Consider the following 11,715-nt stretch of genomic DNA (forward strand, 5'->3'; position numbering starts at 1 on the left):
GTCTAGGTGAAAGTCAAAGATACCCTTACAGCATGCTGAAAAAGACTAGAGGATCATCGCTCCAGCTTTACTGTGCTCGCCAAGATTCCCGCTGGATTCCTGCGTGTTCCACAGCTGTGTCTGACCTACAGCTGACTTCTGCCTGCAGAGAAATACACCATCACCTCCTAATTCAGCCCTGCCAAAGCAGAACATCAGAGACACAAGAAAACAGAACACAAAATCCAGAAAAGGAGCCTTTGTTTCTCTGGTGAGAGAAAACACTCTTACCTTTACCACTGGTACGGTCTCTCCTTCCCACCTCCCCTCAAAGTGTCAGAGTCAGCAGACTAAGTACAGGACTAAGTGGCACCAAGTCAAATAAAGAGCTGGCAGCTTTCCAGGGGGTTTGAGGTATACTCAGCCAAATCCAGTCATTCAGGTCCCAAAGTCATGGGGAAGAAAAGATTTACCCAGACTGGGGAATCTGCTCAAAATCACTCAGATTTTATCCCCCAAATAACAACTCTCCTACTTTGAATAAAGATCACATCAAAAGGCACCAAGTGAGAAGCCCCTGACCTGTATGCCCACTATCATTGACCATTACTGTCAGGAAAGCCATGGGTCTCAACAGCTCAAAACACCAGTCAAGCAAACTCATGACATGGATTTTATAAATCTCCCAGACCTCAAGTCAAAAGGACACAACAAAAAGCACCAGAGGTCCATCAGTCAGATTTGTCATTTTTCCAAAACCAGCCACACCAACCCGATGGCAAGAACTTTGGCACGAATACACACAAATGTCCAAAGAACGGAGAATTCACTTCTGCCCCTCTGGGTGATTGGACTGTGATCACAAATCAATACATGAAAACAATTAGCTGAACTACAGGGAGAGTCAGGAGACGCCACAGTGTGGTTTGCTTCAACAGGAGTCTGATTTGATGATAGAGAACAGCCTGGGAAAGACAAATGGTCTAGACAAAAACAACGAATAATGAAGGAATTAATGTTGAGATGTTTCCTTCCCAAGTCAGAGCGCCTCAAAAGCAGTTAAAGAAAAAGCTTAGCAAAACCCTGCCTCCCTCTTTATGAAATCTACATTCTATTTCCTCCTACCCACTCTGGTACTGATCTATTTGTCCAAGTATTTTTAAAAATTTTTATTATGTCCTGATTGGACATAATAGTGGGATTCATTATGCCATATCTATACACACACATAATAATTTGATCAATCTCATTCTCTAGTACCTTCCCTTTCCCATGCTTCCTCCCTCCCGCATCTGCTTGTTCTACTTTATCAATTGTTCTACTCTATCAATTTCTCTTCTATTGTTATTATTATTATTTCAATTAGTTCATTATGATTATACACACACACACATGCTCATGAAATTCATGTGGTATACTTATACATGGACATAACATAATTTGGCAATTTTGTCCCCCAGTATTTCCCCATGCCCTCCCCAGTTTGCCAAAATATTAATGATTAGGTTTGAGACAACACTGATGCTAAGTCGTCCCTTGAGCTTCCTTCTTCATCAGGGACACTAGCACTCTTGGGGCCACACCTGCAGTGAGGTGGGCAGCCTTTGGCCCTTCTCTTTGCTTCTCTCTCGGTTCCAGAACTTTAGCTGCTATGCCTAGACTCCTACTATCACTAGGGAGCAAGCGGGAGTGTTTGGGGAAATGGGTAGCTTCAGAGACAAACAGGCTGTTCTTTTTTTTTGTTTTTTAATTACAAGACTGATTTTTATCGGCAGTTCATTTCTTCCAGGAAACATAGAGCCAGCTTGCTCATTTATACGAGACGGGAACAAAGCAAGGATCTCTGACCTCGTCATACAGATAAGTCTAAAGAAAGATAGTTACGTGGCCCATCATAACCCACAGCAGAGGTACCAGACTGCTGAGAGGAGGGAGAATCACCCATGTCTACTGGTGGCTTTCTTCCGGTGGGAGGACAGGGGCATGGTATCCCTCCAAACCTCTTTAACCATCTGAAGGCCCCATACCTGTGTAATGGGGAAGAAGAGAGCAGTGAACACTCTCTCCACTATTCTTCAAAAGGGTATTTTTCCAGCCTCCATCTCATCTTCTCAGGTAACATGCATATGCAAATGAAGATTTGGATTTTAAGTCCACTGCAAAAAGAATAGGGCTGCTGAAAAGAGATACTTCAGCCCCTTAACTTACACTGGAAACAAAGGTTCCCTCATGCCACAAGGTAACAAATTTGGCTTTTTCAAACTCTTCCATGTAATTAAATTTCCATGAAGGCCATCTACTCCCAGCTTATGAAACTGGAAATTCACCACCCCACCGCAAACAGCGTCTGTTCTGTGGTCAGACAGACATGGAATTGCCTGTGAAACAAAGCAGACTAAGAATTGATGCCGTCTTTCAAGTCTCACCCCAGTCACAAATAATAAGTGACTGTATGAACAAGCAGATCCCTGAATACGTTTGAATACTTGAGTGCTGAGTAATAGTGCTAGTTAGAGTCACTGTACGGACTTAGGTTTTTTCCTTTTCTTTCATCTCTGGAAACTTATTCAAAGCCACACTAGCTATTTCCCTCAAAATTCTGCTGCAAGATACAAAAGGCATGTGGTATGGTCGCAAAACTGCAGTTGGCTCATCTCTCCTGTTGTCAAGGCTTGAGTTCAATTAAAGTTAAAACAAGAGCTTTTCTGAGCAGGGTGACCCCAGCCCTAAGGAAAACTCCAGGACTTCGATGACAGCACAATGCTGGATGTCACCCAACTTGGGAGACCTAGGTTTTAGCCCAGGCAGGACCACCTGCCAGCCCTGTGAGCTTGAGCAAGACTATCAACATCTCTGGCATCTGTATTCAACTCATAATGAACTAGAAAATGTCTAGCCCCTTCTCAATCCACATTTAACAGATGATATGTAAAAGGGAAGAATTCCTTTTAACAGCATAATACAATTTACATATCCTGACAACTCTAAGAGGTATATAGTTTTATCATCACTAGGTTCATGATTAAGAAACTCAAGCTAGTTCAAGTACAAGGACCAGGCTTCACCAGCCTGTCTACTCCAACATCTGTCTCCTCCCCCGGGGAGCACATCACATTGAGTGGATCCCTCTTCTCAGTCACTTATGCTACTACCCTCTATAGGAAGTTGACTTTATGGGTAAGAACCAAGGAACATAAGACAGAATAAAATCTAAATCTAAAGCGGTGGTGATTTGAAGTACATTACCAGCAACAACCAGCAGCATTCACGCCGGCAGGGTAAAATGTCCTTTTTGGGTCATTCAGGAAATGAAGTTGTTTTCCCTATGTCTGACTCCCACATACAAAGAGAAAATACCCCCAAGGAGTACACAGGGCCCCAGAGCACTGCCAGCTCTTTCACTTCTCCACTGGAGAATAATTTTATAAATCATGTATCCAGATAAGTGAAGCTTAGCCTTTAAAAACTTAACGTTATTTTTATGCCAACCTTTTTTGTAGGATATCTTTCCAAAATATACTTCATTCTTTCCTCACTTCTTAAATCTCATAATTTAACTTGGGAGTCATAATTATAAACACAAGCATCACCATTCTGCAGTGCCGTACAGAGGTTTAACCCTACAGATGAGTCATACCAGGGAAGCTCTGCTGTGAATCCTTGTCTGCTTTTTATGATTGCTCTTCTGCTGTGGGGTTCGAAGGACATAGGCCTAGGACAGAACACCTGATTCTGACTCTGGCTTGGCTACAGTTAGCAAAGTGTTCCTGGGCAAGTTACTTAAATGACTCGGTTTCTTCATCATTTTCATGAAAAGTTTGGGTCGTGCTTCCTAAATTCCTTTGTGATATTTCCATGCTACTTTTCCCTCTTTCCTCCCTCCTTTTCCTTCTCTCTGCAACCTTCCCTCATCTCCTCTAAGACTATCTTTATTAAGCGGTTTACATTCAGAAATTGATGAAGGGAGATGGCCAAAATTTTCTCTTCATTCAAGGAAGTTAGAAAAAAATAAGGCCAATATGCGCAGGCTGTCACGAGAAAGGAGAAGACAAAAAAATTGTTCCTCTGGTGGTGGAGGGAAAATCAGGGAACATTGGCAAAGACTTCGAATAGATCCCCAGAAATCACATGTACTAAAAATGTACATGAGGGATGTTTTAAGAAAGCGAGGAAAATAGCCATTATCCATTATGTTCATGGATTGAGTAAAAAGCTGTAAATCAAAAAGTTGTGCAAGGAGAAGAGACAGAGTAGGACTGATGGAGACACAGAAGGTGTCTGACCCAGAGGCTGGTCAAACTGAGGACAAAACCCCACAGACATCCAACCACTCAATCAAGGAGTAGTTAGGTACAAGGGGAGGTATGAAACATAGAAAAGGAAGAGAGAGTTTCTGAGCAAAGCATAAGGGCCCAAAATGAAACTTGTTGAGACAACACATCACCATGGGATATTCAGGATTGGGGCAAAAATGGAAGCCATGGACATCCATCCCAGGGTAGATAGCTCAGTGTGACTATCTGGCTGTCCCACTACCTGTTGAACGGCTAGGAATACCCGCCTTCAGCAAAGATCAGCTTACAGAGGAACCATAGGAAAACTGCAAGGATCTCTTCGAGTGTTACTCCTGCCTATCATCTTAGCTCCCATGAAGAACTACGAGTCCTCATCACTCTGAGTTTCTAATTTTCTTCACAAAGATGGCTGTCCTTCGGAACAGAGTCATGAAAACACTTTGGAACTAACTGTAGTCCTATGATATAGACTCTGGCCCTCACATTGCTCCATATAGTCTGGGGATCTGAGTCCAATATATCACTCAGCTTCTCTGGGCTTCAGTTTCCTCGCTGTCAAATGGGGAGAAAAACTGCATCCTGGAGAGAATTGTGAAGACTAAATGAGATAATGTAAATAAAACACTTGGCACAAGGACCAGCACATGTTAGTATGCAATAAAGGATGGTGCTGATGAAGGAGGGAATGGGGGAGGAGGAAGAGAAGAAGAAAGTGCCTCTGAACAGTAAATCATCATACAGCTGCAGACATGTACTAGTTGTTGCAGGAGCAATGACCATTAAAGCAACAGACACTTTCCAATTAGATATAATGTATAAAGTTCTAAAAATGAGAGGGCTCTAAGACTGTCTTTATTAAGCTGTTTACATTCACAAGAGTAGTGCACAGGACTGTATGAGTAGCTGAGCTCAACGGAGCAGCCCACTCTGACTTTAGGGACAGACCTTCCTAATCAGGCCTCTCACCCATGCTGTGAGAATTCCAGATCACTGCAACAAGACCCGGCTAAACTGTATATTTTCACTACCTAAGATGAAAGGGCCACCAAGAAAATTAACAGGGCACATAATAGATCTGTGATAATATTGCAACTCTAAAGGAATAGTTTGGAGCACGTGGTAGCACTCATTCCTATCCAATACATGGTGGGGAACTACAAGTCATTGGGACTATTTGTTGGGGTTCATCCTGAGATGCCCCAGTAAGCACCACTTTATCTGTCTGGTTCCTGTATGTTCAGAAAAAAATCAATTAAAATCTGTCCGCTCTTTAACTGTCTGTAATTCTAACTTTCACTAATTTAGACTGGCCTTTCTCTCCCCAAATACTAGGTTTGTCAATGAATGGGCTTCAAGCTGAGCCCCTCTTAGCATGGGAATTCTGTTCTTTTCAACAAATACACACAGAGATTGGTTCCTTCAGCACCATGTAGCACTGTGTGTTACAAACACAGTGGCATCAGACTGTGCCTAAAAGCAAGCTAACGTGGTATCCACAGAGAAAAATGTATCACTCTGTACCCCACACTCTAGAGTGCCATTTGACACTGGTTCCCTCCGAGATCCACACCAAAGGGCAATTTCAAAATCCATAATAAAATGAAATTGCTCTTCAAGTTACTCCCATCCACCTCTTACCCCTGACCTTCCCTGGTGGAAGTAAATGCAGTTTCACTGAGAGAATCTTAGTTCTTCCTGTCTCTGGTACTCACATCTGAGGTATTTTTCCCCCTGCCTAACCTACCCTAAGGAGAATACTTTCCATAGCCACTTCTCTAGGATCAGCTGCCATTTCTGTAGCTTTCACTGTTTTTAAACAGGGAACTTATTATACATCAAGTGGAGGTATAAATAGGTCTGGCTGACCCTGGATAAAAGAGCCCATGCCCCCTTGAGGATCCTCACAAGGGACCTGACAGCAGATACCAGTGCCTTCAGCCCAAAACAGAACTGCCTGGCACTTACACACCATTAAATATAAATATACATTGCAGCAAATTGCAGTGCAAACACAAGTCCACCAGGCCCTTCTTCCTTCATCCCTGCCTCCTACTACTTCCTCTTCTCACACCTGACAAGACCCTGGCAGCCCAATGCTCCCACACACCATCTTCCTTGGCACATACCTCTGTGCCCTCACACCAGCTGGCTTGTGATTAAAATGGACCATGCTAGGAAGTGCCGGAGAGAGTGAAGCCTATTGTATCAAATTTCCTTGGCCTTTTATAGATACACCATGAACCCAAAGAATGTGGTGCAATGGCCTGAGACCCTATAAGCCTGTGTTCCTCCAAATCTGGCTCAGTCACCCCTAGGCTAAAGCAAACCACTTAGCTCTCCAAACCCCCTTGAATAAAACAGGAGGTTGGCCCAGGGTATATTTAAGATCTCTCAACTCTGGATGTCTTATATTTTTTGATGAAAAACTGGAAGAACTTAAGACACTTGCTAATCTGAACTCTGACAGTGATTCCTTAAGCCCATTTTCTCTATTTTTTGCTTATTTAGACAAAAACAGTTTTTGAGGATTTTATCCTCAAATTTAATAAAATAGATTTGATATCATAATAAAATAGAATCATATCAAATTTATTAATAATAACTTTTGGATACTCAAGGATAGCTCCAATAGAGGGGCCCTATTAAACACTTCTTGCAAGCCCCAGATGAAGGTGTTAAGTCACCCTGAGGTAACACAGGGAGGAAAGGGCATTCAGCTCCTCCACACCTCACTTCAAGTCAGTAAACATGACAGAAACGTTTCTGCACCAGCTGCCAAGCAAGGTACTAGGTCATTAAGATAACCATCACTAAATCCAAGGAGCTTAGAGTCCAGCAGAAGAGATCCAGACAGTTGCTCAGTTCGCAACAAAATTAGAAAAAAAAAAAAAAAAGTCCATTCTGTTATGAAAGCCAACCAACCAGGAGGGCAGAGAAAGAGGGGGCCAGGGACATTATGCGACTAGTTTTTGTATTGTGGATTGTCCTGGCCAAGGAAAGCACATGCCAAGCCTTGCAAAAGACTGTGTCAGCTGGGCCATCACCATCTTCCGCTGCAACTTGGCTAACTTTAAAAACTGAACAGGTGACTTAAAGGTGAAGGCTAATGATGGAAAAGATGGGTTCTTCCCTGATTCTGTGATCAGTGTACACCTCTGAAAAAACATTCAACTTTTTATGGAAAGGAATAGATCCTGTTCTTATAGTTAAAACAACCCCCAAATAGTCAGGGACTGAAGTATTTAAATTCTTGTGACAAGAGTGCCAAAACATGAAGAGGCTCAAGTTAGACTGGGTGACCCTGGACTGGTCAACCTCTCTTCACAAAAGTATGTTTCTGATACTAACTTCCTAAGGTAATGGGAAGATGCTTTTGAAGAGAGAGAGAGAGGGAGAGAAAGAGAAAGAAAAGAGGATATAGCTCAGTTGGTAGAGTGCTTGCCTCACATGCACAAGGCCCTGGGTTCAATCCCCAGCACCACAAAAAAAGATAAAAGCCCTTATCAGGCATTCATTGTCAGCCACCCACCTAAAGGTGTCACCAACTGACCAATTCAGAAATTTCACCTTGGAACTCCACCCAAATCAGACACTACTCTGCTTTAGCAGAACAGACTCTGCTCAGAAGTAAACAAGTACTTCCCTCTGTGGTCACCTCTGGCCAGGCTCCTCTGTGCTCCATCTCCCCAGCTACTGAGGAATTTACTACCGGCTGACCAGCTGCTTATAGGGCAAGAGAACAAGTGAGGAAGATTTCAGGAGTGGCAAGGAGGAGGGAAAGAAATCTCTCCAAGTACAGAGAGCCTTCCATGTCACTCGTCTTCAGTACATCAGGCTCATCAGCTCATTCCTTGAAAGACTGACATTCATTCTCTACTCCACAGAAAACTTTATTGTTTGCTGAATTCTAGAAGCATTGACTCCAGAAGAAGCAACTTGTTTGTGGGTTACTAGCATTTCTTATTATGTACCACATCCCAAAGACTAAGTGAAATGCTGTGCATATCGCCAGAACATTTTCAGATGACCTGGAATAATCCTGCTTGTTGATCTCTAAGGCTTGTTGTTAGAACATCATGAATTCAACAAACTCCATGGAAAGATACTTTTCACATATGTGCATCCAAACACGTAGTTTCACCAAATATTCACAGATTGGTTCCATAACAATCCAAACAATCCAAAATAAAAGTGGTACTTTCATGACTGGTGAAGAATAATAAATCTATTTTGATCACACAGAAGTACACAGTAATGAAAAGAGGCATCTAAAAAAAACTAAGGGGCTGGTGTGTAGCTCAGTGATAGAGTGCTTGACTAGTCTGAGCAAGACCCTGGGTTCAATCCCCAGCAGGAAAGAAAGAAAAAGAAAGATCAACCTGAGAGTATAAGCAATAAGAGGGGAAATGATATGCAAATTATGGACACAATTTTTATGTCACATTTAAGAAAGTGCTTTGTTTGTTTGGGTTTGGTTCTGCATGTATAAAGAACCGCTGTACTTTTTCCACAGTACAATGAATAACTATTCAGGACACTTCTGTCTCCAGCACAGAACTATAAGCATATCAGAACAGCAGAGAACAATCTCTTTATAAGAGGGACGGACCAGAGGTCACAAGAATGGATTGCTTTTTGTTGTTTTCATCCTAAAGTTAAAGTTCAGTAGCTGGTCCAGATTTTCCTGATGGCAGGTTTATTGCTATCCAGCCAAATACAATTTACTGATTTAATTCCCTATTATTTAGTTACCTCTGTTTTTGTTATGAAGTGTCAAATAAATTAGATTATCTATACCACAGGATTTTCCTGAACTAGATGTAGAATCTAATTTACATTGCAAAAGAAATTTAGGTATCAAAGTATCCCGAGTTCTTTACTGTGGCACCTCTCTATGCATACCCTGAGATATGTACGAACACAGAAGCCCAAAAGTTCCATTGGTCATTTCTGTGAGACAAAAACAAAGAAACCCAACCCACCTTTTGAGTTCACATTGGCCTTACTTCAAACCCATGACCATCTTTCCTGATAAGTAACACTAAAATCTGATTATAATTATGAAAACCTAGAACGCAATGATTTAAAAAAATGCCGCCTTTCCCCTGCATACATCCTAGTTGAAAAGCGGTGTTAAAACGGGAAAGATTTTTCTAACTCCCCTTAGACTAAGAAAACAGGTTATATGTCCATTGTTTCTGCAGTGTCCATTCAATGAACACATTAAAATAGGCCAAGCCCAAAACAAACTTCAGCAGTTTCAGCTTCTCACTGGAGCAGAAAGCTTGCCACCTGGGTACTGATGGAACCATGAAAAGCATAAACTGTAAGAAATGCAGAGATGGGAAAAATAATCGGGGGGAGATGGACAAATCATCCTGCCTCCCAATGGTGGCAAACTTTACAACTTTTTAAAAGCAACAAACCGAGGTACCATAGCCTTTTTAGATTACATATCGCGACTACTTAGAAGAAAGCACTGTGTATTCAAGCATCTATTCTGTCTTTACAATACTGCAAAACATGGCCAGAGAACCGGGAGATTGCTGCTCTTAGATACCCTCTTTGCACTGTCAAACAGAGAAGGTCATTTTGCCTGGTCACTTATTTTTCCTCCCTGCATCACAGGAGTTTTCTACTTTTGAGATTGCTCAACTTTCATATGCATTGGAGTAAAAATAACTATTCAGCAACTTTATTCACCTTGGCTTAAAAAAAACAACAAAAAAAGAATTCATTGTGCAATGCCCAGGAAAAGCTGACACCAAGACTGTCTCTCCAAGCACCAAGACGGTGCTTGCAATTACAATGGGGGGGGGGGTGGATCCTGTGTGATCAAATCCAAGGAGTCCTTTTTAAAAAAGAAAGAAACGATTCCATTTCCGATAGGGGCTGGAGAACTTTTTCTCCTAAGGAGACCACCCCTCGAGAACAAAAGTTACATTTTAGTCACATGTTAGGTGTGGGAATAAGGAGCAGGATTTTTTTTGTTGTTGCTGTTACTGTTGTTTTTTAAGCGCACTAATCACGGAGGTGTTTAACAGCTCGGGAGAACCCGGGTTCCTCCTAACCAATTGTGACGGGCATTTCATTGTCAAAAAGAAAGGGGGTGGGGTGGGGGCCCAGGAGCGGACCAGGGGGCTCGTCGGCTGGGAGCAGCAAGGTTAAGCTAAAGGGTACAGACGCTGCCGCGAGCTGCATCTCCTTGCCTCGCGCCCCAAATAATTTACTGCGAGCAGACCAACTGCAACAGCCCGCTCCGAGGAGCCCGGCACGACTGCCCTGGCCGGTGCAGCTCAAGGTTTTCCGACCACCGAGAGGGAGGGGAGCCGATCTTTACCTTAATGCTACACTGAGCAGGAGTCTCAGACATGTCTCACAGCGAGAGGGATCAGGAAGTTCTCAGTTTTTTTCCACTTTCCTTTCCTCTCCCCAACCCAGAAATGCTCCGCGGGCAGCCGGACGCGGTCATTTAAGAAGTTTCTTCCAGCATCTCTCGGGCAGCCGCCCCGGGGGTCTGCGAGCGCGCCGCGGGCGGGGCGGGGCGGCCGGCAGAGTTGCGCGTGCGGGGCGCGGGGGCGTGGGAGCCGGGCCGAGCGGCGGCGGGGTCTGCGGGTCGCGGCGCGGCGACCCGGGCTGCCCGCCGGCCTCCCGTCTCTCCTCCCACCCGCGGCCGGCGCGCCCGCCCCCGCCCTCCCGCCGCTCTCCCTCGCTCTCTCGAATGTTTTCCTTCCTGGAAGAGAGAAACTGAAAGGCAGAACTGAGAAAGCTCTTTGCTCATTGATCTTGAGAGTTTCAGTGCAGAAACTGACGTGAATTCCCAGCACAGAGCTCTGCCTCTTAAAGGAGCCACCAGGAAATAAAAGCTCGGGTTACAGCCCAGCATAGGGGAAATAAAAGCCGGGCGGGGGAGGGGCGGCCGAGGGGGCGCGGGCGGAGGACGCCCGGGAGCTGCGGCCCCGACTGCGCCGCGCAGCCCCCCAGGGCACCCCTGGCACCCGGCTCCCGCCCTCAGCGCGGGCGACCCCCAGGCGGACGAGCCCAGCAGGCAACTGCCGGCTCCTGGAGGACACGTTTACAAAACGTTACATTGTGGCCCCAGAAACCGCAAAACAGGTTTTATTCAACTCCTCCGGCCTCCCCCTACCTCCGTTTCTTAGATACAGGGAAATGCACCAGGGCTTTTAAATAGTTTCCCTGCGCGCCGTTGCAAAGAGTATACGATATAGGAAGGGGCATTCCGGGAAGGACGCGGAATCCGAAGGAGGAAATAAAACAATAGCCTTTGTTCTGCTTCTCGACCGCTGCCGCTTTAAGAGAATCCACCAGGAAATGGGAGATCGGGTTACAGACTGCACACGGGGAAGTGTGGGGAGCGAGCGCCGGAGCGCGACGCCGGAGACAAAGCCGGGCGACCGCGCCGCGGGCGCCGGGCACTAAT

The 11,715-nt window shown here is 44.5% G+C and overlaps 1 protein-coding gene across 6 annotated transcripts in view; it reads right to left on the reverse strand.

Annotated features, from left to right (window-relative positions):
* Positions 1–10,846, reverse strand: part of Etv6 (ETS variant transcription factor 6) — a 230,364-nt gene extending 219,518 nt beyond the window's left edge. For 4 of the 6 annotated variants that reach the window (XM_071610138.1, XM_071610136.1, XM_027955976.3 and 1 more), the window contains exon 1: positions 10,615–10,840. Coding sequence is in view for 5 of the 6 variants with exons in the window: in XM_071610136.1 (XP_071466237.1) it covers positions 10,615–10,647 (33 nt within the window). In the remaining variant the exon portion in view is untranslated. Of the gene's footprint in view, positions 1–10,614 lie in introns of all 6 variants that reach the window. The other 2 variants (XM_071610137.1, XM_071610139.1) reach the window with 2 other exon arrangements.
* Positions 10,847–11,715: the final 869 nt, after the last annotated feature.

This window comes from Marmota flaviventris, chromosome 3 (genome assembly GCF_047511675.1).
Source record: "Marmota flaviventris isolate mMarFla1 chromosome 3, mMarFla1.hap1, whole genome shotgun sequence".
NCBI lineage: Eukaryota > Metazoa > Chordata > Mammalia > Rodentia > Sciuridae > Marmota > Marmota flaviventris.